At 34.5% G+C, this 26,202-nt stretch overlaps 3 protein-coding genes across 5 annotated transcripts; 2 read left to right on the forward strand and 1 right to left on the reverse strand.

Moving 5' to 3' along the window:
• Positions 1–6: 6 nt before the first annotated feature.
• LOC131954405 (abasic site processing protein HMCES-like) lies at positions 7–5,486 on the forward strand. The gene is made up of 8 exons (XM_059318055.1): positions 7–150; positions 1,493–1,630; positions 1,736–1,960; positions 2,304–2,673; positions 2,759–2,839; positions 4,167–4,232; positions 4,335–4,444; positions 4,792–5,486. Exons 1-8 carry the CDS (start codon positions 131–133, stop codon positions 4,871–4,873), a joined length of 1,092 nt encoding a protein of 363 aa, XP_059174038.1. The 5' UTR covers positions 7–130; the 3' UTR covers positions 4,874–5,486.
• A 956-nt stretch (positions 5,487–6,442) lies between these two features.
• LOC131954400 (queuine tRNA-ribosyltransferase accessory subunit 2) lies at positions 6,443–15,257 on the reverse strand. 2 transcript variants are annotated; one of them, XM_059318039.1, is made up of 12 exons: positions 15,038–15,257; positions 10,126–10,246; positions 9,449–9,530; positions 9,239–9,302; positions 8,852–8,956; positions 8,466–8,636; positions 8,164–8,263; positions 7,826–7,917; positions 7,625–7,725; positions 7,374–7,517; positions 6,791–6,916; positions 6,443–6,643 (listed from the first exon to the last, which is right to left on the reverse strand). In XM_059318039.1, the coding sequence occupies exons 2-12, from the start codon at positions 10,244–10,246 to the stop codon at positions 6,526–6,528; spliced, it is 1,224 nt and encodes a 407-aa protein (XP_059174022.1). In that variant the 5' UTR covers positions 15,038–15,257; the 3' UTR covers positions 6,443–6,525. The 2 variants fall into 2 exon arrangements, with proteins under 2 accessions (XP_059174022.1, XP_059174021.1); XM_059318038.1 differs by lacking the exon at positions 15,038–15,257 and adding an exon at positions 10,344–10,360.
• A 598-nt stretch (positions 15,258–15,855) lies between these two features.
• On the forward strand, positions 15,856–25,843 carry LOC131954401 (F-box/WD repeat-containing protein 5). 2 transcript variants are annotated; one of them, XM_059318040.1, is made up of 10 exons: positions 15,856–17,761; positions 17,916–18,206; positions 18,593–18,749; positions 19,603–19,780; positions 20,396–20,547; positions 21,143–21,244; positions 21,358–22,806; positions 23,288–23,436; positions 23,640–23,852; positions 24,352–25,843. In XM_059318040.1, exons 2-10 carry the CDS (start codon positions 17,923–17,925, stop codon positions 24,557–24,559), a joined length of 2,892 nt encoding a protein of 963 aa, XP_059174023.1. In that variant the 5' UTR covers positions 15,856–17,761; positions 17,916–17,922; the 3' UTR covers positions 24,560–25,843. The 2 variants fall into 2 exon arrangements, with proteins under 2 accessions (XP_059174023.1, XP_059174024.1); XM_059318041.1 differs by having other exon boundaries at positions 20,396–20,535.
• Positions 25,844–26,202: the final 359 nt, after the last annotated feature.

A 26,202-nucleotide genomic window follows, 5' to 3' on the forward strand; every position in this document is an offset into this window, starting at 1 on the left:
CATGCTCACCGAGTTCTTCAGATGAACCATCCATCCATGGCCCAATCGAGTTACCGAAAATTTCCAGAAATAGAGCGTACCTCGTAAAAAATAAGCAAAGATTCTTTATTACAACAGGCGCAACATAACCATGTGTGGACGAACAGCCTGGTACACTTACGTCTAAAACTTGTACTAGATCTATAATGATTAGCTTACTTAACAAACATCGATTTAGATCGAATTATCATCTGAGGGATTTAGTTAAACTGCTGTCAGATAATGGACTCGTCCAATAAATGGGGGTGTATGACTGTTAGCTATCAATGTCTTGAGTTTGCAGTATGCGTATGCTTGTTTAAAACTTGAGCTCAAAAGTTGGCACAATACATTATATTCAATTATTATATTCTAGATCTATTTATAAATAGGAAATGTAGATTCTAGATCTAAGTTAAAAGTTGTGTTAAAAGATACTAGATCTAGCTTTAGATCTAAAAATTACTAAATACAGAAGCTAACAGTTACATGCTGCACTCAACTGTACTGTTATTAGTTATTATTAAATTGAGTAAAATATAAGAGATGAAACACTGTAGGCCTATATTATATATATAAATACATTCATTAAGTCACTATTCTCTACCATCATTGCTAGATTAGAAACTTGCTCAAAACAGCTCTACTGAGGGGGTAAAATCATCTAGACTTAATCCATTTTTAAAAGACAATTGTACAAAATCACATCAGCACATCCAACCTATGCACCCCCTGGATAATATAATATATAGTCTAAATAGAAAATATATAGGCCCTATACTTTACCTTTGAGGTTTAAAATCCCCCCTCCCCCCTCAACTATGGGATCAGCATGTCTAAAAAAAACTTTAATTGCATGGGAAACTGCCAAAGAGTCAGTAGTCAGATTAGTTGAACTATTGTTAAGTATAGGCCTAGCTTAGTTTAGACAGGCACTAAGCACACTAATAAAGTTACCTATATTGAGTATATTCAGGCATAATTTTTAAAAATTTACTACAAATAGCTGTAAGTGTCCTGAAAAATAATAAATGCTACTGTTTTAAAAATAACTTTTAAACATTAAACCATGGGACAGCATGGCCTACAGGTAGAGTGGTAGACTGCTAACTGACATTAGTGAAAGTTAATGTGGCTGGGCATTGTGATGATACTATACTTATTATCATTTTTAATTTACTGCACACATCACAAATAGAAGAATATAACCACTAACCCTAAAGTCTCAAGCTTGAATCTGGCTTAAAGTCCATAGCATAACTATGTCCACCCAGCTCTGTTGGGTACTTGACTCATGTTAGGGAAAGCAAAGGTGGCTGGGCACTCTATCCCTCATATACCAAGGTCACACAAACAAGTGAACTCTACTTCACTTGCCCCATGGATTGTCATGTTAAAAAAAGGGAACTTTTCACAATTTCACTCATGGAAGTATCTACCCAAATTAACATCTATGAATACATTTTTATTCCAGCACATTGTCACCCAATGAGATTGTTGCAGCCTGCAGGTTTAAAAGTGCAAATGGTGAACAAAATTGTCCTCAATGGATGGATGCTGCAAATGGACAAAAATACTATCCTTCTTACAACAAGGCACCTACCTCATACACGTACGTTAGTCCCTTTATTACATTTTAAATGTGACATTAATCAATAATGTTTTAATATCTAAAAACTATCGAAAAATATTTAACAATTTAACTTTATTTTCTCAGCCCTGTTCTTTTATCAAGCCAACATTTTGACAATTCAGAAATCTCTGCTAAGTCTGAGCGTGTTGTTCTTCCAATGAAATGGGGTCTCACACCATCATGGCACAAAGGAGACCCTTATAAAATCCCATATGAAACAAATAATTGCAGAGCTGAGGGTATGCTAGAGAAGAGAACATACAAAGTTCCTTTACAAAAAGGTTATCGATGTGTTATTTTGGCAGATGGGTAAGCTCTGTTGCTAGTAAATTAATCACTAATTATTTTGTGCTTTACACAATCATTTAAAACTTTGTAGCTCGAAATACTTAATCTTTAACGGAATATAAAATTCACAACTCTCAATGTAACAAAAGTTGATAGACTTCATAATTTCCTTCTACAACTCACAAAATGTCATTATCACTAAAAGGGTGGTTTATGTGGTAACAGGCTGTAATGTTAAACTAACTGCAGTTAATCTTTGATTGTTTAAAAAAAATACTTTTTTAACTTATGTTTTTATTGTTTACTGTGTTAGTATATTATAGATGGTTTTAATCTTGTTTTGTTTGCCCTTTTTTAAATTTAGCTTTTTTGAATGGAAAACATTAAAAGAGGGGAAGCAACCCTACTTTTTCTACTTCATGCAACCAGAAACTGTGCAATTTCCCTTCAAAATTATACCAGACAATAGTGCCAGTAATTCAAAAAGTGAAATAAAAGAAGAAAATGAATCAAAGCCACCAAAACTGCAACCAAAAGTTGAAACAAATGAAACTGTATCTCTTACTAATTTAAAAGAAGAAAAAGCAGATGAAGATATAAAGACAGAACTAACAGATGTCCAACAAGAAAGTGAAAAGTCAGACTATACCAATCTCAGTAGCAAGATTGAAGAGTGGCATGGTCCAAAACTCTTGACAATGGCAGGTGTCTTTGATATTTGGAAGTCTTCAGATGTAAGTAGACCTACATCAGCAATATTTTTAGTTTTAGTCCTGAAAATATTCTGTTTATCTACAACAGTATGAAATTTGTGTGCAGGGTTCGCCTCCCTTGTATTCCTACAGCATCATCACTGTGTCCGCCTCATCTGACATGGACTGGTGTCATCACCGCATGCCTGTAAGTTATACTTTCTCACATCTTATAATCTAGACACCTCTAAGTTGTACTTTCTCACATCTTATAATCTAGACACCTCTAAGTTGTACTTTCTCACATCTTATAATCTAAACACCTCTAAGTTGTACTTTCTCACATCTTATAATCTAGACACCTCTAAGTCTAAGTTGTACTTTCTCACATCTTATAATCTAAACACCTCTAAGTTGTACTTTCTCACATCTTATAATCTAGACACCTCTAAGTTGCACTTTCTCACATCTTATAATCTAGACACCTCTAAGTTGTACTTTCTCACATCTTATAATCTAGACACCTCTAAGTTGTACTTTCTCACATCTTATAATCTAGACACCTCTAAGTTGCACTTTCTCACATCTTATAATCTAGATACCTCTAAGTTGCACTTTCTCACATCTTATAATCTAGACACCTCTAAGTTTCACTTTCTCACATCTTATAATCTAGACACCTCTAAGTTGTACTTTCTCACATCTTATAATCTAGATACCTCTAAGTTGTACTTTCTCACATCTTATAATCTAGACACCTCTAAGTTGCACTTTCTCACATCTTATAATCTAGATACCTCTAAGTTGCACTTTCTCACATCTTATAATCTAGACACCTCTAAGTTGCACTTTCTCACATCTTATAATCTAGACACCTAAGTTGCACTTTCTCACATCTTATAATCTAGACACCTCTAAGTTGCACTTTCTCACATCTTATAATCTAGATACCTCTAAGTTGTACTTTCTCACATCTTATAATCTAGACACCTCTAAGTTGTACCTTCTCCCATCTTATAATCTAGACACCTCTAAGTTGCACTTTCTCACATCTTATAATCTAGACACCTAAGTTGCACTTTCTCACATCTTATAATCTAGACACCTCTAAGTTGCACTTTCTCACATCTTATAATCTAGATACCTCTAAGTTGTACTTTCTCACATCTTATAATCTAGATACCTCTAAGTTGTACTTTCTCACATCTTATAATCTAGATACCTCTAAGTTGTACTTTCTCACATCTTATAATCTAGACACCTCTAAGTTGTACTTTCTCACATCTTATAATCTAGACACCTCTAAGTTGTACTTTCTCAATTCTTGTGAGAATTCTGTTGTATCAGTACATTAACTTGTCATTGCTAAAAATGATAGATGTAAAAGCTAAAAAAAAATCACTTTCTAAATAATACATCACTGATAGTGTTGTTGAAGCTATGTTTGTGTAGTTATTTTCTATACTTTTTTTAGTGCAGTAACATTTTTAAAAATTGCAGTAGTTTTTAAGGAACAAGTGTATTTTTCTTTACAGGCAATTTTATCTACACCCGAAGAGGTTAATGATTGGCTGGATTTCTCAAATGTTCCTCTCAATAAGGTGCCAATAACTTACATTACTTACATCCACGTTGACGTAAAATATATTATTAATATACCATGAGAGAATGAAACTGTCATCATTGTATTTGTCTGCACGCAGGCGTCTGCTCTCATCAAACCACAGAAGTGCCTGAGCCACCACCCAGTCTCAAAGGCTGTCAACAACTCCAGGAACCACACACCTGACTGTCTCAAACCAGTCAAGCTTGGGTTAGTCCAAAATATATTTCTTCACGGTCAAGTTAATCAAATATTTTTAAATAGTTAAATAGTTTAAGTAAAAAATATCTGATATTGTTCATGGTGAAGTTCATTATATAATTTTTTTAAATCTCAATAGTTCAAGTAAACAAAATAGTTGTTGTAATTGTAGATATACTTGCTATATGAAATAAATGGAATTAAAAAGTTGAAAATTCTGATTTTGTTTAAACCTCACATTAATACTGAAAGAGGAACCATCTTCACTCTGTTTTAGGTCTTAGAGGAAGGTACCATAAGTAAAGCTGACATATAAAAATCTTCTGTTTAACATATTTTAAATGTTTCCTCTCCAGAGAAACCAAACCAAATCCTAGCAGTAACTTGATGATGAGCTGGTTAAAAACAGGTTCCCCAGCAAAGAAGAGAAAGATCTAATTGTTCGACTGATCATTTTCACTTTCAGATCTGTTACATCAAAAGTTTTTATTAAAATTGAATCCCTTATTCTGTTATAAATTGCATTCCTATTTTGAAGTCATAAGAAGTGATCAAATTTTTTTTTTACATCACAAAAAGTGTCTAATTTTTATAATTAAAAAATATTAAGATTTATAACAACCTTTTAAAAATTAATGACAAGTATTTTTGACCATGTGATGTACTTCTCTTAGCTTTAAATGAAACATAAGTTATATCAAAATAACAGGTTGTAAATAATTTTTGTCAACTATTCAGTATAGCTCATAAATACTTCCCTGTTTTGTATTGTATTCATTTATTTCAACTCCATACTGTGTTCAGAAAAATATGCCTAATCAGGAATTGTTTCAAATGTTTACCTAATTTTGTATTGTTTTTAAAGATGTGTTCATTGGATATACCCACTGCCATTTACTTTGATGCTTAAAAATAATTCGTGTTTTATTGAAGAATACTAAACAGTAGAGATATTATTGTTGGATTTTTTTACTGCTGTTAACTGTTATGGCTTTTTATGCTCCAAAATTATGTCTAATTGTTTATTGGACTGATACCTATGTTATTTGAATACCGGTAGTTGATGTATAATAAACTATTAATTTTATATTTTTCACTAAAAATTTATATTAAAATTAAAATAATTAAATTGAAATGCTTGTATTCTTATTTTAATAAACAATGACATGTCCCAAAGCAGGACAGTCCATCCCCCCACTTACCATTTCTTCCATTATAATGCAACTATAGTACACTATTTATTGCAAATGATCAATTAGTAAGTTTTAAGCTAGGTTGGTAGATTACATGTTTAAAATTTATCAGCAAATGTGGTGAATCTCCTTATACTATACACTAAATATGATGCCAATGTGTATGGGTTTTGTTTATTCTATAATTTAGAATACCTTAAATTGTCATTTTGGTAGACTCAATGAAGGCGAGTTTTAGCTGCAAATCTGGTGAAATACTAAATGTGAGTTGATATCTGGTCAGGTATGTCTTGAGGTAGATATTGTCTGACTTGACCATCATGTTGGCTAGGCAGTTCCCATGTATGTGTTTCACATTTAGAAAATACATAGCCTAGCCAAGTCAAAAAAATAAGTAACCTAAAACAAAATACAGCATTTAAAGTTGGCATTGCTGCTGACTATCCCATCATTATGACTTTATAATGATCAACCAAGAGAGAAACTATTCTGGGTAAAGATGATCACTGAATCCTGGGCTTGAGACTTTTGGACGTCTCTGAGTCCATCCAGCTCTGATGGGTACCTGACTTACAATAGTGAATCAGTAGAAGTTACAGTCTCGGGGGAATTTTCAAGACTCATGTTTGTGGTGTAATAGTAACTGCATTCATGTAATTTCAAACTAAAACACTGATATCTCCCATTTTTAAAAAGTTAGCAGTATAGATTCATGGATATACTACCAACCAGCTCTAAACTAACCTTTATTCCCATAGTGGAGGCAGAAAATAATAAAGTTTAAAAAAAATTAAGTTACACGTTTAAAAAAATACCACAAATTAAAACTTATTTTGTACCTTCTTTATATAGATCACATGAAACAGTAGTACATAATAAACTGAGTTCTAAAAAATATCATCTTTCAACAAATTTCATTTGGTTTGTAAGACTCTCCTCCAGCTTGTCAAGCCTATCTGTTTTTACTGCTTGCCGAAGGTGGCGGAAAAAATCAAAGTACTGATGAAAGTTGTGCCTAAAAATAAAAAGGGAAAATTCAAACTTCAATTAGATACCCCATAAGATTTTGACACAATATAATATTAATGACTGAACGTAACTAATCAAAATGCTTTAGAAAATAACTATTCTTTTACTTGTCAGCACCTCAAATGGTACTTACATGGTCAACAGGACATAAGCTAGGAGTTCTTTGGTGTTGAGGAGGTGATGAATGTACGAACACGTAAAATTTGAACAGGTATAGCACTGACAGTCAGGTAGCAAAGGACTAAAATCAGAAAAATACCTGAAATACAAGCAAACAACAACACTATTAAAAAGATACAGGTAAAATTTGAAATAGAAGCAAACAATTACACTGTTAAAATAAAAGTTATTACATGGTAGCCTACTTAAAAGTACTACATAATGTACTACCACTAAAGTTTGTAGAACTTAAATTTTAAACCAAATCTTCATGAAAGTTATTTAGTTTGTATTAGCTTATTAATGAAATAAAAATTACTTTTTATTTGAAACAACAAAGTGGAAGTTTCAAAAATCTTAGAACTATTAGATTACTTTCCTAATAATGTCAAATTGAGAATGATGGTTGATTCCCTTATGGTCAGATTTATTGTAAAGTTTAAGAGTATTGAAAAATTACATCAACTAATAGTACCAACAACAAAATCACACATAGCATACAGATATTTTCAAATAGGCCAACCTATCTGTATTTATCTAAGAAGAAAGTCTCGTACCTTGAGTTCTTAAGGTCAATATATAATCCATGTACTTCTGGTGTGTTATCACAGCACTGCTCCAGTCTGGCTGATTGGCTGCAGGCTGGCAGTCTGTAGTCAGCAGCTAGTGCCAGACCCTTCTCTGTCAGGGTGTGTGGGTACCTTGTACAAGTCAAGGGCTGATAACAATTTAAATAAACAAAAAGACACATGCCAAGCTATAAAAAGAAATAAAACCTAAATTAATGCTGGATTTAGTTCAAGGATACGCACTGGAAAAAACATCAACACCAAGTTTGAAAGCTTTTATTACTTGAAGGGGAGACCAAACACTTTCCATTATTCTTGGCTTATTTTCTGGCAATTCTTTCTGGAAACAGAGGTAAAATTTTCTTTTATTTCATGTACATGTTTAAAGAGTTAGTTATATATTTTACAACAGTGAAACTTCAAGTAAAACATCGACTTACCAATGTAAAAGAAAGAATCTTTAAAAAATCCTCATTACTAAAAATATCTTTCCCAGAGTTATTTCCCTTCTCAAACCCTTCAATCAGAAAACCTGTAGATGGATCAATTTCTTGATGTAACAAATTAAATCAGTTATTATAGAAAACTATAAAAACAATGCATTGTTTAAAAATAAGCACTTCACACTGATTTTTGTTTTTTATTTAGAACTCAAGATGTAATAAAATATTTTAAAATAAATCTTAGCACAGCAAAGTATCTCATCTGGCTTGGTAGTGTCCAGTTATTATTCATTTGGCAACAGACGGCATAACAAAAAAGAACATGAGCCACTAACCATCCACAGGCCTTGCTGCTGTCTCTTTAGCAGACCTTTTCCTTTCTCTCTCACTGAAACCTCCCTCTATGACACCAATTAGACTGGACTTTTTGAGAAACTTCAAAAAATAAAAACTAATTTATTAAGTTCTTTAGTCATTAAATTTTTTTTTTCTTTTGGGGTATTAAAACTTAATTGAAAGAATTTGAAAAGACATTTTATTCTCTATTGTGTACACTACTGTTTTCTTTTTAAATCCACTCTGAAAAATAATTTCAAGTCAGTTAATTTAAAATTAATCTAACAGTTCATTTAAATACCTCGCTATTCTTCTGTTTTTCAACAATGTCGTCTAAGAAATCCAAAGTGCGACTAACAGCCTTGTTCAGCCTTTTATTGGTGGAATCCTGGTCTGTGTCCCCATCACTCATAGCTTGAAACCAGTCAGGAAGAAAAGCTTCTTGAATTTTCATAAACAACTTGGTATCCAGCTGAAACAAGCATTTAAAAACAATAGGGACCAGAAGATAGGGACAGAACAATCACACTAGCAAATACGTAATTTTGATACCTCCTACCATCAGTCTCAAAAGTAACAATTATGGTAAACTAGTATATTAAACGAGAAAACTAAAAAGTATATTTTCACTTGCAAAAAAAAAAAGAGAAAAAAATAAAATAAAACAAGTTTTTTTCAACAAGTTACCTTGGTTTTACCCCCTTTACCCCAGATAGCAACACCTGTGTTGTCATTTTTTCCTGAAAACATGGCGGCACTTGCATCATGTTGGGTGGTAAAGATCAGGTGATTCTGCAGGACATTTTTTACTTATTATTTTGATAAAAGACACGCAAATAAGCTGAAACGACTCAACATTGAGTCTGTGAAATAAATGTGTAACCCTATAGTGTTTAGATTGTGAAAAAAATATTCTATGGTGTTAATGCTTAAAGTAATTACTTTACAGTACAATAGGGGAGGTTAAACTTTGAAACAATCAAACATCCTGTGGCAATACATCTTTAGCTGGATAATGACAACAGGCTCTTTGGAGATTTGTGTTTCAAATAATAGACTGTAACTTATGAGTACCTTCATGGCAGTGAATTCTCCTAAACCTTTTCCATACTCAGCTACACTTTCATGATGGTCAGCTCTGTGAAATTTATAAATGGAAGAAAAAAGATTTTTAAACAATTCTAGAAACTTTATACTTTTTAATGTAAGCACAGATATAATGTTCAAGAAATCTATTAACACACATCACATAAAAAGACAAGTTAAAAGGTACTTGTAACTCACAAAGATCCTAGATTCATCACAGCTATATCAGGAACACCAGAGACTCTTTTCAGCATATCAAGACCCAAGTGTGGAGCACTTCCTGGTTAATTAAAATTTCTAGCAATTAGCTACAATATTAATTATTTCATAGGAACTATTCATTGCTTGTACAAAATAACTGGGAGAAAAAAAAAACTTTTACCACAGAAAATTCTCAGTGCTAAAAATGGATGAGCTTAGGCAGTAACTTTTTCAACCAGCTAATTAAAACTAAAGAAACTTGAATGTCATTTTTCAAGTGGAATTCAACTTTCAGCAGTATGTTAGACAACAAAGCTGTGATAACAGTGCCAAGATTAATCCAATTTCTACACTATGTACCAATCAGGAGGAAATAATTAAGTTTGATTCAATTTTACAATTTATTAAACTGCACAATTTTTAATGATATTTTTTTTTTACAGACATCAATATTTCAACCAACTTATTAAATGTGCGTGTAAAAATGACAGTAACTAAAGTACAAAATGAATGTATAAATACTGCTATAGTGATTCAGTAGCTTGAGATTATGAACTCGACTACTGAACTGCTTCTAGAAAAATTCAATCAACATTCACTGGTCCAAGTTTTCTTTTTATAAACAAAAATAGTTTATCCTGTTCATAATGTTGTTTGTGTTGAAGTATACTTACCACCTTTTGTAAACAGTGTACATAACGGAGTCTCGAGAGTTAAATTTGTATTTCTGCCTGCATAAGTTATCAAACCAATTCTGCCTCCTGTTACCAGACTCTTTTCTATAACAAACTTCATCTGCCAAAAGAAAAAAAAAACAGGTACATAACCATTATCTTTTGTAGGTTTACAAGTCAGGACTAGGAATACTAGAAAAAATGTTTGGATGACTTACTCTAATCATCAAATGAGATTGTTTTTATTATGGACTGATATTCAAATAAATGCAACAAAACCATCAGTTGGAATCAGAGGCGTTGCTTGGTCAGTGTCACCCCCCCCCCCCCCGAATAAGAACAAAAAAAATATATATATATATACATTGTGAGTGGGGATGAATGGATAGGTCTACCGCCTGTTGTGAGGGTGGGGATAAACAGCAACACCACCAAATGTGAGAGTGGGGGTGATGAAGATGATGAAAATCCAACACACAAGTTCAAGTCAAAATATAATGTTCTTTATTAAAAATGTACAGGATCAACTTCCTACCTAACTAGCCTATTCTATACTATCTACTACTTCTAACTACACACTGATCAATCCTAACACTATCTAACTGTTCCCTAGCTCTACATATCTTGACCGTCTCTAACCGATACCTAAAACCTTCTCTGCCGCTGATCTAACTACTGACCCACGCTTAAGTGGTCAGCTGAACGTCCCACGTAACCGGTCAGCTCCTGTACTTTCATTGGTCTCTCTGACCAACTAGCTATAGCCTGTTTCTATTAACTTCTTTTACTAGGGCATCACATACATATATAAATATATATTATCTATATATATAAGGTCTACATAGGCCTATATACTATATGTATTGTTGCAATTGGTGTCACTGCCTCCCATTTTCATCATTTTGCCTAAAATGGCGTCAATTTGTGCACACATTTAATTAATCCACCAATCAATTCATGTGGAAAAAGCATCGTTTTCCTGATAAATTATTAGATTTCTGTGTCACCTCTTCCCCGGTCATTGATACTAACTACTAAAGTAGATCTGTACACTTGGACAACTAATAGTGACTAATACATCTAAAATAGTAAGTAATAACTATACATACTATAAATATTAAATACATAGGGCCTAAGCCCTATACAAATGCTTAATAAATAATTAATAGGCCGATGCTAGCCCCAATAAGATACGCATGCGATACGCATGCGCAATGGAGAGAACTTACGACTTGCCTTCGCGGCGATGTTTTTGAAGGTACTGCGCAAGCGTGTGTTTACAGCCCCAGAACCCTAACAACCCTAATCCTAACCCTATCCCTAATCCTATCCCTAACCCTATCCCTAATTCTATCCCTAATCCTATCCCTAATCCTAGCTAGGCCAATGCAAAAATTTAATTTCAGTAAAACAATATAATAGTTACATATTTAGATAGGGGCTGTCAATCTGATTACAGATCAGTTTGAATTTTCAAAATCTGACCATAAACAAAAAAGTTATGAATTTTTTTGTCATTAAAAAACAGCAGTTTTTTCAGACAACCGGGGTAGACCCTGAAAGAGGAAAAATACTGGGAGGGTATGGACCAAATTTTTAAGAGTTTTTCACTAAAAGTGGTATAAAAGTAAGCAGACTTCACCAATTGATGTCATTTTATGATATTTTGTAGATTTTTGTATGCCGAATCCAATGATGCTATTTTAAAAAGTGTCTTTTGATTACATAACAGACTTATTTCATGGATTATGTAATACCCCCCTTCAATTTTTTTTACAACATCTGATAATAGGATCATAATACGTGTGATAAGAAGTCATTCTTTAAATTAAACACTGTTTTAAACCATAATATGACATTTGAATATGCTGAAGCTAATGGTGATATTTAAAATGGTCGAACATTATTACAAAACTATAAAGGTCAGGTTATGTAATTCGCACCTTTTGCTCATAATTTACCATGTATTTATTTTAAAATCTCTTTTGCTCATTGTCAGTTAACTTAAGTGAATAGCCTACTTAAAGAAAAGATAACTAATACAGTTTTAATACAAAGAGAAGGATGCTATAACAATAGTATATTTGTGATGATGTAACTTCTTAAAATATGTTATGTAATCTATGTGCAATCGTACAGGCCTACTCTTCCAAAAATATAGGCATATCTTATTATATTTATATTTCTTGTTACTTTAAATGTCATACCATTGATACAACTTTCTTCTATAGAATTAGCCTAGTTACAAATGTGTCTTATCAGAATCAGTGTGCTTTATGACAATTTTGTAATATTTTTAAACACAAAAAAATTGCTCATTTTTACAATTTTAATAACATAAACATTGGAGGAAAATTGTTTTTTTTTTTAGCTTGTACAAGGTAGTGTAAGTTATAGGTCTATAACATAGATTTATATATGCTCAATGTTTATGCTAGTTGTAAGCTTGTGTATTTTGTAGGCCTACCATAGGCCTATTACATTAGGAAAAAAAGCACGTGTTTGAGTGCTTGACTGTGTGTAGTAGATGCTAGGTATTTTTAAAAGTTTCCCGTGTCTAGCTAAACACGGAGGCGTTTATCACCATCAGCATTTGCCTAGAATCTAGATTTAGTTCAATCAGACGTGGGTAACCAGGTTTTCTGACCAACGAATTTTATTGCCGTATTACGTAAACACGAGGCTAGATAGGCTAGTCGGCCAACCCGATGAACGTGTCAGACGAATATTCCCAGACAAAAGTCTGGGAAGATTTCCTGATCTATGCCCGAGGGTTAGTAACATCAACTCCACAAAGTGAAGGGGGAGGGAGGTGGGGTATGAAACCACCGCGAGCCGCTCGGGTACCGTACGGGTGTTATACAACATCAAAGGCGCCGACCCTCGGCTTGTCGCGTCACGGAGTAGTGGGGGCGGGGTGAGGCTATGGGTGTTACATACGGTGTTACAATAGTTACATACCGTGTAGGATGGTCAGTGACTCCCCATACCCACCCCATCCCATTTTGGTCGATTTGGCAAGCTAGTAACCTCCACGTTGTTAAGGGTTTTAAAATTTTTTAGTCAACCGAAAAAAGAGCCCGGGGTAAAATTTAATTTATTTTTTAGAGCCATTTTTTAGGAAAAGAAATGTACACAATAATGAAACGTTACGGCACGCGAATCACGTCAGCATTGTTTGGTCGGGTCGCAGCTATCCGGATTAATTTCTAAAGAAGATTAATTTTGACGATTAGTAAATACTATTACGACTTTTTTTTTTTGCCGTTTCAATGGTTTAAAACAAAGTTATGAAACATGCCTGTCTACTTAAATATAAAATAGCAATACCCGACGAGTCAAATACGGGAACACACGTATCTATCTTTAGAAATTGTTTATAGTCTCATCCAATCGGATCGACCGCCTAGCGTCACGTGACCACACACTCGGCTGTGCTACACGATGTGTAGATCACGATTCAGTCGGACGGCGGCCGACGCGTTAATTTTTATTTTCGTTCCGTCTTAAAATGTATGGACGGCTTTATTATGAGGTGTTATAATACATGTCATACATTAAAATAATCGGCGGGATTTCAGGAATACAGCTCAAGGTTCAAATGTAAAATAGGTCAAATAATAGACCGGGAAACTTAGTTCAACTTTGCGGTCCGATATCTCCCGAAGTATTTAACTTATTTTGACCACGAACCTTGAGCGTTGTACGTCTACATTTAATCTGTTCGTCTGCCAAATTTGATTGTTGTAGTACGTAAACTCGATACGTCTATAAAAAAAATTGTAGCGCGTCATATTTAAAACACAGCAATTCGAAGCACAGCCGAGCGGTTCAGTCGGACAGCGGTCGGCGCGTCATGTTTTGATTTTCGGTCCACTTCAAAGTCTATAGACGTCCTTATTATAGGGCCTAATATGACATATCATACATATTAATAAACGTCGAGATTTCAGGAATACAGCTCAAGGTTCAAATTAAAAATCGGTTCATTAATAGCCCAAATAACTTAGTTCAACTTTGCCGTTCGATATCTCCAAAAGTATTTAACATATTTTCCCCAAGAACCTTGAGCGTTATACGTGAACATTTAATCTATTCTTCTACCAAGTTTCACTGTTGTAGTACGAAAACTCAAAGAGTCTATAGACTCTAAGTAACACCCCTCTTTTAAAAAGGTGAAAAAGCCTCCCCCCTAATCGGCACGTCGCCGCGGGGGGTAAAAAATGCGATTAAATCGGCGATTTCTTCAACGTCTGAAATAATAAAGAAATCAAACTTATACAGTTAAAAAGGTTGTTCAATTACGAACAGAATGATGTATAATATGTTAACATAAACACAATAAAAGCATGCAAAAAACAGAGTTAAACATGCAGGGGGTAGGGAAAAGCCGATTTGTCCGATTTTCTCGGCAGCGGCATTGGCCTAGCTACTAATCCTACCCCTAACCCTCATTCTAGCTCTAACCCTAGCCATAGGTCACTGCGCATGCGCAGAGCTATCTTTTGCTGACCAAGTGGAGACGTTGGGGAGAAAAATCTTCTTCCGAGTAGTCACTTTGTAATTAATAGGGCCTATAATAATTTAATTAATATAAATATTAGATCTACATACACAATAGTAATACATAATAATATACATAATACATAGTTAGTAGGCCCTACATACTAGTACATAGATCTAGTACATATAGTACATACTAGTAAGTATAAGTAGTAACATAGTCATAGCAATACACTACACTCTACACTACACATGACATATCTCCCCCCCCCCCCTCCCCGCCATGCCATGATGGGTGATGCATAACCGTGTGTGGTATACCATACTCAGCCTACTCACTACTCAGTTCTAGAATCTAGATCTAGAGATCTGGATCTAGAATCTAGATAGAAACTTAAGTTAAACTTACTTTTAACTTTTTTAGTCGTCTTAGTCTTAGTTTTTTTCACCTCTTGGACCCGAGATCGGAGTGTGGCGGAGTTAGTCTACCAACAAATCAACAATAATGCAGGATATTTAATATCCTATTTATTTTGTAAACAATCACTCAATATAAATCAAACTTCAAGATTAGAATTTATTAGAGCATTTTAAATATGTAAACCCCTAGATCTAGGTAAAATCACGATATAGCGTCGGAAATTATTGGGTAATGTTCGTTGAGTTTCGGTAACATTCGTTACTGTAAACCATAGTTTATTTGACCGTTGGAAAAAAATAAAGTCAAGTGCATTAAATTAATGTTTAAACTTAATTTAATGTTTAACTGACAAAAAATTAGCAACAAATAGTAAATCTAAATATTATTAATAAAGTCAAGTGTAGTAATTATTTTTTTTTTAAGAAACACAGAAAAAACCTGCAGAAGATTTGCGACAACCAGCTCTAGTTCTGTTAGTAAAATAAAACGATTAGATTTACTAAAGTTAAATGTAGTAAGAAGAACTAGAATAATGTTTAGTAGCAGCAATAATTAGCACATACACTTAAAATAATTAGAAATACAAAATAATTAGCAAAACAGTATTTAAAATGCAACTAAAATCAATCCTTGCACATTTTTAAACATAATGTATTAAAAATAATATGGCGGCAAATAAATGATGGTTTACAGTATTTCCGGTGGTTTCCGGAACGGCTCGACAGACTATGCCATGGTTTTATTGTTTTTTACTGCTGTACAGTTCCGGAATAATAACCGACGCTATATCGTGATTTTACCTAGACTAAATAATATTCTATTGTATTGGGTCTAAAGTCTAGAGCTAATTTATTTTATTAGGGCTACAGATCTAGAATCTAGATCCAGAAACAGCATTTTTTAATCTTTCAGTTCAGTTTCAATGTAGATTGAAGATATTAGATATCCCCCCCCCCCACTTTTCAATCACCATATTTTTACTCTTAGTTATTTTAGTTGGATTTAGTTATTTTAGTAGGTCTAAGGCCTTTTATATATTTATCTATGATCTAGACTGATTAAGTTACTCAACTTACAATTATAATTAATTATTGAAGTTCTTGGTTAAAACAATTTTTTTTCTATAAACATGGCCTAAGTCATTATGTCTGACTCTGGCTGTATTTTTTAAATTATCTGTAATTTATTTAGGCTACAACTGTTAAAGGCCTATTATTCTAGAATAATCTGGAAATATCTGTACAGACCATTTGGTGACAGGACAAATGATATATGTGACAAATTCGTCCGTGAGATATTTTGTCTGAGATCATTTGTCCTGAGATCATTTGTCATGGAACCGACCATTTCTCTGCTTTAACTTACCTTAGTTAACACTTAAATTGACTTTTAATTATTAGGCCTATATAATTATTAATTAAGCTAATATTTAGTTGTAGTGAAATCTAGTCTACTAGTAGTCGTAACTTTTTAAACTAACAAACTACTAAACTAGATCTACTTAAACATCTTAAATATACAAATTAGATCTAGATCTAGATTAATTCGACAAGAATGTAGACTAGATCAATTTTTTAAAAAAAAACAGTTAACAATAATTGTGCCTACTAAAAGTAGGCCTAATTATAATAAAATATTAGTCCACCAAATAAAAGTAACATAAAATAAAAAAAGAAATGAATATCAGGTTAAACTTATAGGCCTATATCATATCTATTGTTGTTATTATACCTCTATAAATGCCATGGATTAGCCTTGTGCAAATATAAGTAGAATATATTACTCTAATCAACATTATTCTCTACTCTACCACTCTAGGCCCCAGCCCTAATCTACTAAGTAATAAAGTCATGATTAGAGAATTACTTGATCTTAGATAGATGGCTTTAATAGACTTTGACTAAACTAAAAAGTCATAAATATTTTAATATAGGCCTAAGTATCAACTATTATGAACAAATCTAAATAAGTGTATCTAATATACTAAAGTAATAGGCCATACACTCTTATCAGATCTAAAAAGTAGCTCTATAGTCTATTTGCCTAACACTTATTTAATTAGTTAAGTTTCCCTTATGTGTCATAAGATGTTGATTTTATACAAATTATTTAAGTTTATATCTAAATTTAGTAAGTTTTTACACCAAACTAATAAATTTATTGTCATATTATGCGGCGCTAATCCATCTTACTTGGCCTGGACTCTAGTATCACTTTTTAGTTTGCCAGTTACTTGGATTAGTTAGGTGAACAGTTGATTTATCATTAGCAATTCTCTTAAAATGCATGACTATGTCATTCTGCTGAGTAAAGAGTAAAGCATATAGGCCATATTAAATCTCTTCAAAAAATCGGTCAAATATTGTGGGTTTTTATCAACCTCATGTTTTAAGAACAAAACATTACTGACTAGTGATTAGTTAATTTTGCATTTACTTGATGTTCAGCTACTTTCAAGTGACTAACAAGCAAATAATTGTGGTTGTATTGCACTATTTAATTAAACTAGAAACCTTGCCTCTTTTACGAGTTAAGTTGTAAAGGAGATGGCATTATGAAGACATTAGGCAGATCTCCACACTGGAGATGTTGTTTCTTATACTTTTTTACTACCTAGTGTCTTAAATAACATGGAAAGTGTTCACATTATTCCCTGGCAACCTGGCTCTTCCTGTTGAAACTCTTCTGTGTCTGATATTGCACAAACCAGTGGTAGGTCATTATTTTTTAAGATAAAATACATTTAAAGTTTTAAGTAAAACAGTTACATGTATTAAGAATTTTTATGTGTGAATTTGTATTCTTTGTTGTCTTGTCAGATTTGTTTTCTAAGCTAAACAATCCAAATTTTTAATGTTGTCCTCAGCGAAATCATGGAAACCAGCTGTAAAAGTCTTGTTCAAGAAAATCAGGAAGTGGTGCGAGAGCTGATCAGTGAGGATGATGCAAGGACTGTGCCGGCCTTATCAAATCTTCACATTCTGGAGATGCCAGACTCCCTTTTTCTCCACATCTTCAGCTATCTCCCGTTCTCTTCAATTGGAACCATCTCACAGGTATGCCGCAGGTGGCATCAGATATCATATGATGAACTTTTGTGGCGTAGCGTGTTCCTTGGACACTACAAGCTCCCATCAAAAACTGTTATGCCAGTCAAGTAAGTAGACACATTTTGTTTTGAAACTGTGTTTTCAAAGTTTTAATTTTTGTTTTTAAATAAAGAAGCTTTGATGTTATTGTATTGAAATAAAACAGCTGGTTACGTTAAAATGTTACTTTTAGCATTAATGTATTTTTAAATTGAGTAAAATACTCATTTGTGTTATAGAAATATACATGTTTTATAAATACCATAACATAAAATTTTGTTGAGTTTATGTATGATGTAAAATGTTTAGAATTCAGTTAAACTAATTTAGAACAATAAATGCTATTTTCAATTATTGGATGCTACATTTATTTCCGTTCGTTTTTCAAATGACTCCATACAACCATCTTATTTTTTAAATTTATGTTAAATTTCCTTTTTTTTTAAAAAACTAGGGCCAAATCCTGGAGGTCAGAGTTCAAACGCTTATATTACCATACCCCTGCTGTGCTGAGTGAAGAGAGGAAAGAGCACAAGGATGAAGTCCTACATGTCAGTTTTTCTCATGATGGCACCAAGTTTGCCACTTGCTCCAAGGATGGGTATTTCAAAGTGAGGATTGTACTGTTTCTTTCAATTTATAATTTTTTTCTTCATTCTACATCAGGGGTCTCCAAACTACGGCCCGCGGGCCGGATGCGGCCCGCGAGGTCCTCTCATCCGGCCCTCGGAGATCTTTTAATCCACGGAAAAAAATGTTTGTTGTAGGTGGCTGAGGAAAAATGCCACCCCAATGAGATGCCTGGAAGAAACTCTGGCCCCCGAATTTATATTTGATAGTTAATACGGCCCTCTGGCTGAAAAGTTTGGAGACCCATGTTCTACATCAACAGGAAACTCACACTGATTCTTACTACAAAAAAAATAAGTGATGTTGTAAAAAAAATATCACATCAGTGTGAGGGATATTTTAAGTTGGTGAATGGTTTACTACAAGTTACTTTGTTGTTACACTGTTAGGTCTCTTTATACTCATATGGTGACACCATTAGTTCTGTTTTTATTTTTGTGGTGACACCATTAGCTCTGTTTACATTTCTGTGGTGACACCATTAGTTCTGTTTACATTTCTGTGGTGACACCATTAGTTCTGTTTACATTTCTGTGGTGACACTATTAGTTCTGTTAACAATTCTGTGGTGACACCATTAGTTCTGTTTACATTTCTGTGGTGACACCATTAGTTCTGTTTACATTACTGTTGTGACACCATTGGTTCTGTTTACATTTCTGTAGTGACACCATTAGTTCTGTTTACATTTCTGTGGTGACACCATTAGCTCTGTTTACATTTTTATGGTGACACCATTAGCTCTGTTAACATTTCTGTGGTGACACCATTAGGTCTGTTTACATTTCCCCAGTGACATACACCATTAGTGAACTCCATGCTGGTTTGTTTCAGGTCTGGCAGTGTACCCATCCTGTGGAGCTCTTGTTTAAAATGGACATGAAGAGCACATTCAGTTGGAAATTTACTCAGTTTTCTCAGTTCAATGAGACAGACACATGTCTCTTGGTCTCAGGTGTTTACTTTGGTAGACTGTCCACCTCAGGAGAGATTGCAGTTTTTAATTTACAAGGTTTGTTCCATTTATGTGGTTCTTGCAAAATGTTAAATATAATCAGGCTGTCTTATTAATTGATTTGTTCTGTTTCATGTTTTTTTTTACAAATGAAACAAGACCAAAGAGTGTACAATTTTACTGTAAATGAATAGTAGTTGCTTAATTATTTTTTAATTATTACAAATCTATGTAAAATAACTGTTTTAAAACCTTTTTTTAAAACTAATATTAATGCTTAATACTTAACAGTATGAATTCAAAATATGTACAATAATTCATCTGTGAAAATGATCCTATGGTTGATTTTCTATTTGTTTTTTAAATATATATTGCAATATTTTAAAAAAGTACAGATTCCTCTTTAGACCTAGTGATCTATTGGGCAGATGAAGTAGAGTTCATTTGTTTCTTGACCACAGCATATGATGGGATAATTCTGTCAGCCCTATGCCCAGCCACCTTTACTTTCCCTATCAGAGCTGGGTGGACTCAGGGAAGCTCTACTGACATTGTACCCTGATTCAAATTCATGACTTTTGGGTTAGCAGTCTAGCGATCTACCACTAGGCCACGCCGTCCCATATGTTGCAATATAGAATACCATATTTTGACTCTAAAACTATTTTTCAGATGGATTTAAGATGCAGTGTCGTGTGACCAACAAGCCATACGATGTGTTTGGTGCCTGGTACGACAATGACCACCTCTTGTCAGGAACACTGTACTGGACAGGAGACTTTAACTCTGTGTCTGCTGTTTGGTTAAGCAAGGTCAGAAAACTTGTGAGCATGCACATTTTATTCCTTTTAGTTTCTCAATTATTTTTTTACTTCCTTGACTGCCTATTTAATACTTGCTGATACTTATAAGCAAACCAAAAAAAATGTATAAAACAATCTCACGAAGAAAGAGAATTTTTTTAAACTTATAATTATGTTGATTTTTTTAAAAAATTGGATTACTTTTTTCTGAAAACATTATTTGTATAAACCTTCTTAGCTTGCAACTTTTTAACTTTTAGTCTGCACCTTCACTTTTAAACCTATAAATAGATTTACAACCAACATCTTTTTTGTTTTTGTAGGTAGTTTTATTCATCTTTTTTCTTTAATGCCACTATAATAATATCAACCTTTCTTTGATGCCTGTTGTTTATTAGTTGTCTGTTATTGATGCAAAATTAGATAATATATGGCATACTATTTTAGCATTATTTGTTATTTCCATAAAAGCTTATTTTAAGCTATGAAGTTCATTTCTGATATTTTTTTGTTATAGCTCTAGTCAGGAATTAAAATTTAAAAAATAAATCTAACCCTGATGTAATAAAAAGAAACATAACAACTGTTCATGTTTTCATTTATTTTTATGCTCCAGGCATCCCAGGAGGTGGAGTCTGAGATAGAATCTGTCAGCATGGTCCTCTACAGGTTTGAGAACGTCAACTCCAGCTCTATACGTCTGCTCCATGTGGCAGAGGTGGGTGGGCTTGTTTGATATCACTGACTCCATCTTGCTTTCTGTTGATGTTGGGCGATACAGTCCTGTATTTTATTTGTGTTGTGTTATCAATGTTTTTTTTTTCTGTACAGATTGAGCAGGATGAGGAAATGACAGATAAATCTGTTGATGAGTTTAGTGACGCCAACACACGAAGCAACAGCCTAGGCCCAGAGGACCGAGTGTCCAGTGACTCCGAACCAGACAACAGGAAAAACTTTTTCCATAACCAAAACAAGGGTCAACCAGAGGCTGATAAGACTTCCATTCTAGATCATCTGTTGAGGAAAGTCATTGCCGAGGATGAGTTTGACATTGAGAATGAGGACAAAACAGACGACGAAGATGAGATTGCTGAAGATGACTTGTGTGAGCAGGATTCGTGTGACAGGTTCGAGAGCGCTAGAGACTCACTGACACCTGCGGACGACGCGGTCTGCTGCTTGCTGGACAGCGATGCCGGCGCATCGGGCGGGTCATTCCAGTCTGAAGTTTCAGACCAGTGTCCAGCTGCCCAGAGTTTTGGTCCCTGTCATGCTGTGACCGGGTGTTGTCCAGTTGTTTGCAAAACACAGGTGTCAAAAGATTGTCCATTCACTACAAATAACATGGATCTACTATCTGGCATGCTGGATAACTCTAGCAGGTCACCTGGCATGCTGGATAACTCTAGTAGGTCGCCTGGCATGCTGGATAACTCTAGTAGGTCGCCTGGCATGCTGGATAACTCTAGTAGGTCACCTGGATTGCTGGATAACTCTAGCAGGTCGCCTGTTATGCTGGATAACTCTAGCAGGTCACCTGGCCATGTGCCAGACTCCACACTGCCATGTACGCTGTGGAACAAAAACAGTATTATGTATTGTTCAGATTCTGATTCAAATTGTTCCAGAAACTGCTCTCAGGTAGAGACCGTTCCTTCTCAAGGTGGCAGCGACACATCTGTCAACACTCCAGCTAAGAGTGTCGGCCAGAACATTGGTTCAATGTTGGCCCGGGCCGCCAGCTGCGATTTGGATATTTGGGACACGGACAGTGCCATGGAAGAGCTGATGAGGGACACTGAGCTGCATGCAACAGCTTCGTCCAGCCACCAGGGACACACTGAAAGACCATGCCACCCCTGCTCATCTGTCCCACCACACCAGAAAGAAACCCCCCCTCACTGCAGCATTCCCGGCTCAAAAAACCATTCACCGAGCGATGTGCCTTGCAACGACAACACCAGACCACCCGGCGTGGACAACAACAGCAACAACATCAGCACCCTGCCCTACCAGGCTCCCATAAACTTGGACCTCCACGCCAAGCAGGGCTGCTGCAACCACATCAGCCACAGCATCGCCACACAAACTGAGGGACTGGTCAGCCCCGCCAGCTCCTTCCACTCCCTGTCCCACATGAGCCATAGCTCCAGCCTCTCGCGAGACCTGGGCCAGAGCACACCCAGGGAGAAGTTGTTGATATACACTTGGGGATCAGAGACATACATCCCGCATAAAATTGGAATCAAGAGAATGCGGTGGACAGACTTCAGCAAGGTATTGTCTTGACAGATTTTTTTAGTTTAAAAATTCAGTTTCACTAAATTATACACCACACTAGTCTTACACATTATTTATAGATACATTTTTTTCTGAACAGTAGCAAGAAAGTATTTTACGACTTCATGCTATAAATCTTTATTTCAGAAAACTAAAAGGATAGGAAACTTCTTTATTTATGTTTCCTATTTAGAGATCTCATTTTCATGTTTTATTTAAGTAATTCAGATTTGGGGATAACTTTTAATGCATACAATTTTGTATTTGTTGTAATATTTCCTCTGAAATTTCTAATTTACACATAGAAACACAGCTTTGCACCATGTTTTTACATGGAGAATATGGCTTAATATGTTCATATTCAACAGGATTCAAGCCAATATATAAAATTAAATGCATTAGCTGATATTTTTTGCCATTAGTCAACAAGACATCATAACTGATTGTTTAATGCAAACTTTATCTGTGAACTCTCCAGGGGGAAGTAACAGCAAGGCGCTCATCTATGCTGTTACCTGATGTGATGGAGAACCTCCACAACATGGCAGGGAACAGAAGGGATAAGCCTGACGTTACCATAGAGATGCATGGCCACATAGTTGGTCTTAGCCTGTCGCCTGATCACAAGTAAGTTATCAAAATATTCCAATAGATCTCATTGTAAATGTGTTTCACCAGTTGTAGGTCTATATTTTTTTAGGTGCTTTTCTTTTTACATAAAACGAAGCTAACAAAATAAAACAAATTTCTACTTACAGGTGGTGCATTATAATTTGATCTTTAAATTTGATCCTACGTTAATTCCAAACTCTTTTTCCTTTTGATATCAGATTCTTGTATGTGAATTGTCGCCCTTGGCCTCAAAACTACATAATCTCAGATCCTCAAGAATCGCCTCCCTTAGCTCAGGAAGTTGAGATCTCTACAATAGACCTGACAACTTTTAAATTTGTGGGGCCAGTACTGAGGTCCCACAAGGCCTACACCCACAGTGATGAATGTTTCTTCTTGAACCTGGATGTCTCAGAGCATTACGTTGCTAGGTACAGCTACCAACAGTGTTTGATTTTTTTTGTTATGATACATTACGTTGCTAGGTACAGCTACCAGCAGTGTTTGTTTGGGTTTTTTTGTTATGACAGTTATAGTTTTATACCAGAATTTTCAAAAGCAACATGATAATTTAATTTATGCAATTTAAAAAAAACATATTAACAGTAAACACTAGTGACAGTTCATAATTCAATAACTTTATCTTAAGTGATAAAAATCACATTAAGCTTCAGGATAAAGAGGTTATGATTAACTGAGTGATGAACTAAAGTAGAAAGGATAAATGTCATATTTTGTTAACAGAGCACAAAGGATAATGCCTTTTAATTTTAATAAATTTCTCTAGCTACTTTTAACTTGGTTAAAGCTAAAGAAAAGTAGAATGATTGTTGTAAAACTAACCAAATTTTTCATTTGCTGGCTTTGGATATTTTTAGATTTATTTTATTTTACAAGCTGAACTAATTTACATTTTTCTCCGCTATCTAGTGGTGCAGAGGACCGTCAAGGGTACCTGTGGGACCGGCACTATGGTATGCCGCTGTACAGGTTTCCCCATCGCAATGTGGTCAACTGCGTGGCCGTCAACCCTCAAGACTCGGAGCAGCTGGTGACTGTCAGTGACGACTACACCTTCAAGGTTTGGATCTCTCGATGTCGAGCCAAGCAGCTGGCGCAGGTAAAATCTGGCGTCTAAGGCTCACATCAAAATCCAGGTGGAAAGGTGCCGACCTTTCTCATCGCTTGAGGTCTTTTAAGGCTGGCAGCTGTGCTATCCAGGACAATGAATCCTAGTTAGATTCTTAGTGTGTTTAGTGGAGTTGAGCCGAGCTGTTGTTAAACTTGTTGCTTCCAGTTCATATAACTAGCATGATGCACTCATTTCTTCATACATATCTATCAGTGTCTGACACTTGTAGCCATGCTCAATCCATGTCATTCATTTTTTTCTCTCCAACAAAGTTGGAAGCTTTGCCATATTTCTACATGCACTTTTTGTCTAGACAGACATTTTGTTTTACTCTTCTTTTTTAGATGTATCATCATATATACATTTTAAGCAAAAAATGGAAAGTGCTTAGAAAAATTCTTTGGTTTCGGCTGTTGAACAGCATTTGTTTAAAAGATATTTCAATAGAACTTTTTTGTGTGTGTTTAGCGAGTAGTTTTTTTGTCACTGTCTTTGAAATAACAGTCTAGGCTGAGCTGTTGTAAATGTCACTTTTCTTGGCCATTTTGCGCGCAGCCTGTTGCCATTTCTAAGTACAATTTAATATTGTATTTTACATCAGTTGAAGGAAAAATATTTTGACTACTGCTCATCAACTTGTCTTGATGCAGAATGTGGTGTTTTTTTTTTTTCTTCTTTTTGTTATAGTGGTGGAGGTTTAATTAAACACTCTTTAACGAAGCTCTGACCCCACCTAACATGCAGGTGAAAACCACAGTATAAAAAAGTGATTATAGTATTTGGCCACTGGGTTTTGCCATCTGATTATCTAGTTTTGTGCCATGCAGGAATTAAATCATTTATAGGGGCGTATCTATCTGCTATTTCTGTAACTAAATTATTTACAAGTTAATTTTTTTTTAAAACTAGTGTTAATTATGCTGTGTTGATCTATTACATCACAGAGAAACTTAAATTATATCCACATAAGCATTTTACAGATGAGCCTTATAAACTCAGCCCTCCATTTTTAAAATGTCTCCAAGGGCAGTAACTTAGCTTTTTATGTGTAGCATACTGCTTTCCCTTTGCCAAAACAAAATGATTTGAATACACTTGCATGTGTACATTTTCATGTAAATTTTGTTTCCATTTCACATCTACATGCTTGTGTGGAATGAGAATACTTTTATTGAAACACATTGGGGGCAGCAAATATAACTGTTTTGTGTGTTATTCCTGTCTGGATATATATTATTGGTTCTAATACTGTACTTGAAATTTTACTGCAAATAAAACTGTTAAATGTGACTTATTTTGTTCTTTGCCTTTTCAGTCTTTATTTAACCACAAAACCTTAATAATTTTTTAATTATTTAAATTGTCTCCCTTGCCTTACCTAATGGCAGATGGAGAAAGAAGCTGATAAGCACCAGCAAGTGGCAATATTACAAAAATATTACTTCAGAGGTCAGTTTTCAGCCAAAGTAAACTGTAGCATATTCTAAATAAAATAATCTGCTGAAATGTTTGTTATAGATAACATAACAATGCAGATGTAGGAAATTATTAAAGTAATAGAAAGTGATTCTGACTTAGCAGTTTTCCCAGGTGCCTCAAAATGCACATAAACCACCAGATAAACCATGGTGTAAGGGCAAACAAGGTTG

The sequence above is a fragment of the Physella acuta genome, unplaced genomic scaffold (assembly GCF_028476545.2).
Source record: "Physella acuta isolate Inbredline_101_S28 unplaced genomic scaffold, ASM2847654v3 ptg000995l, whole genome shotgun sequence".
In the NCBI taxonomy this organism is placed as follows: Eukaryota; Metazoa; Mollusca; class Gastropoda; family Physidae; genus Physella; species Physella acuta.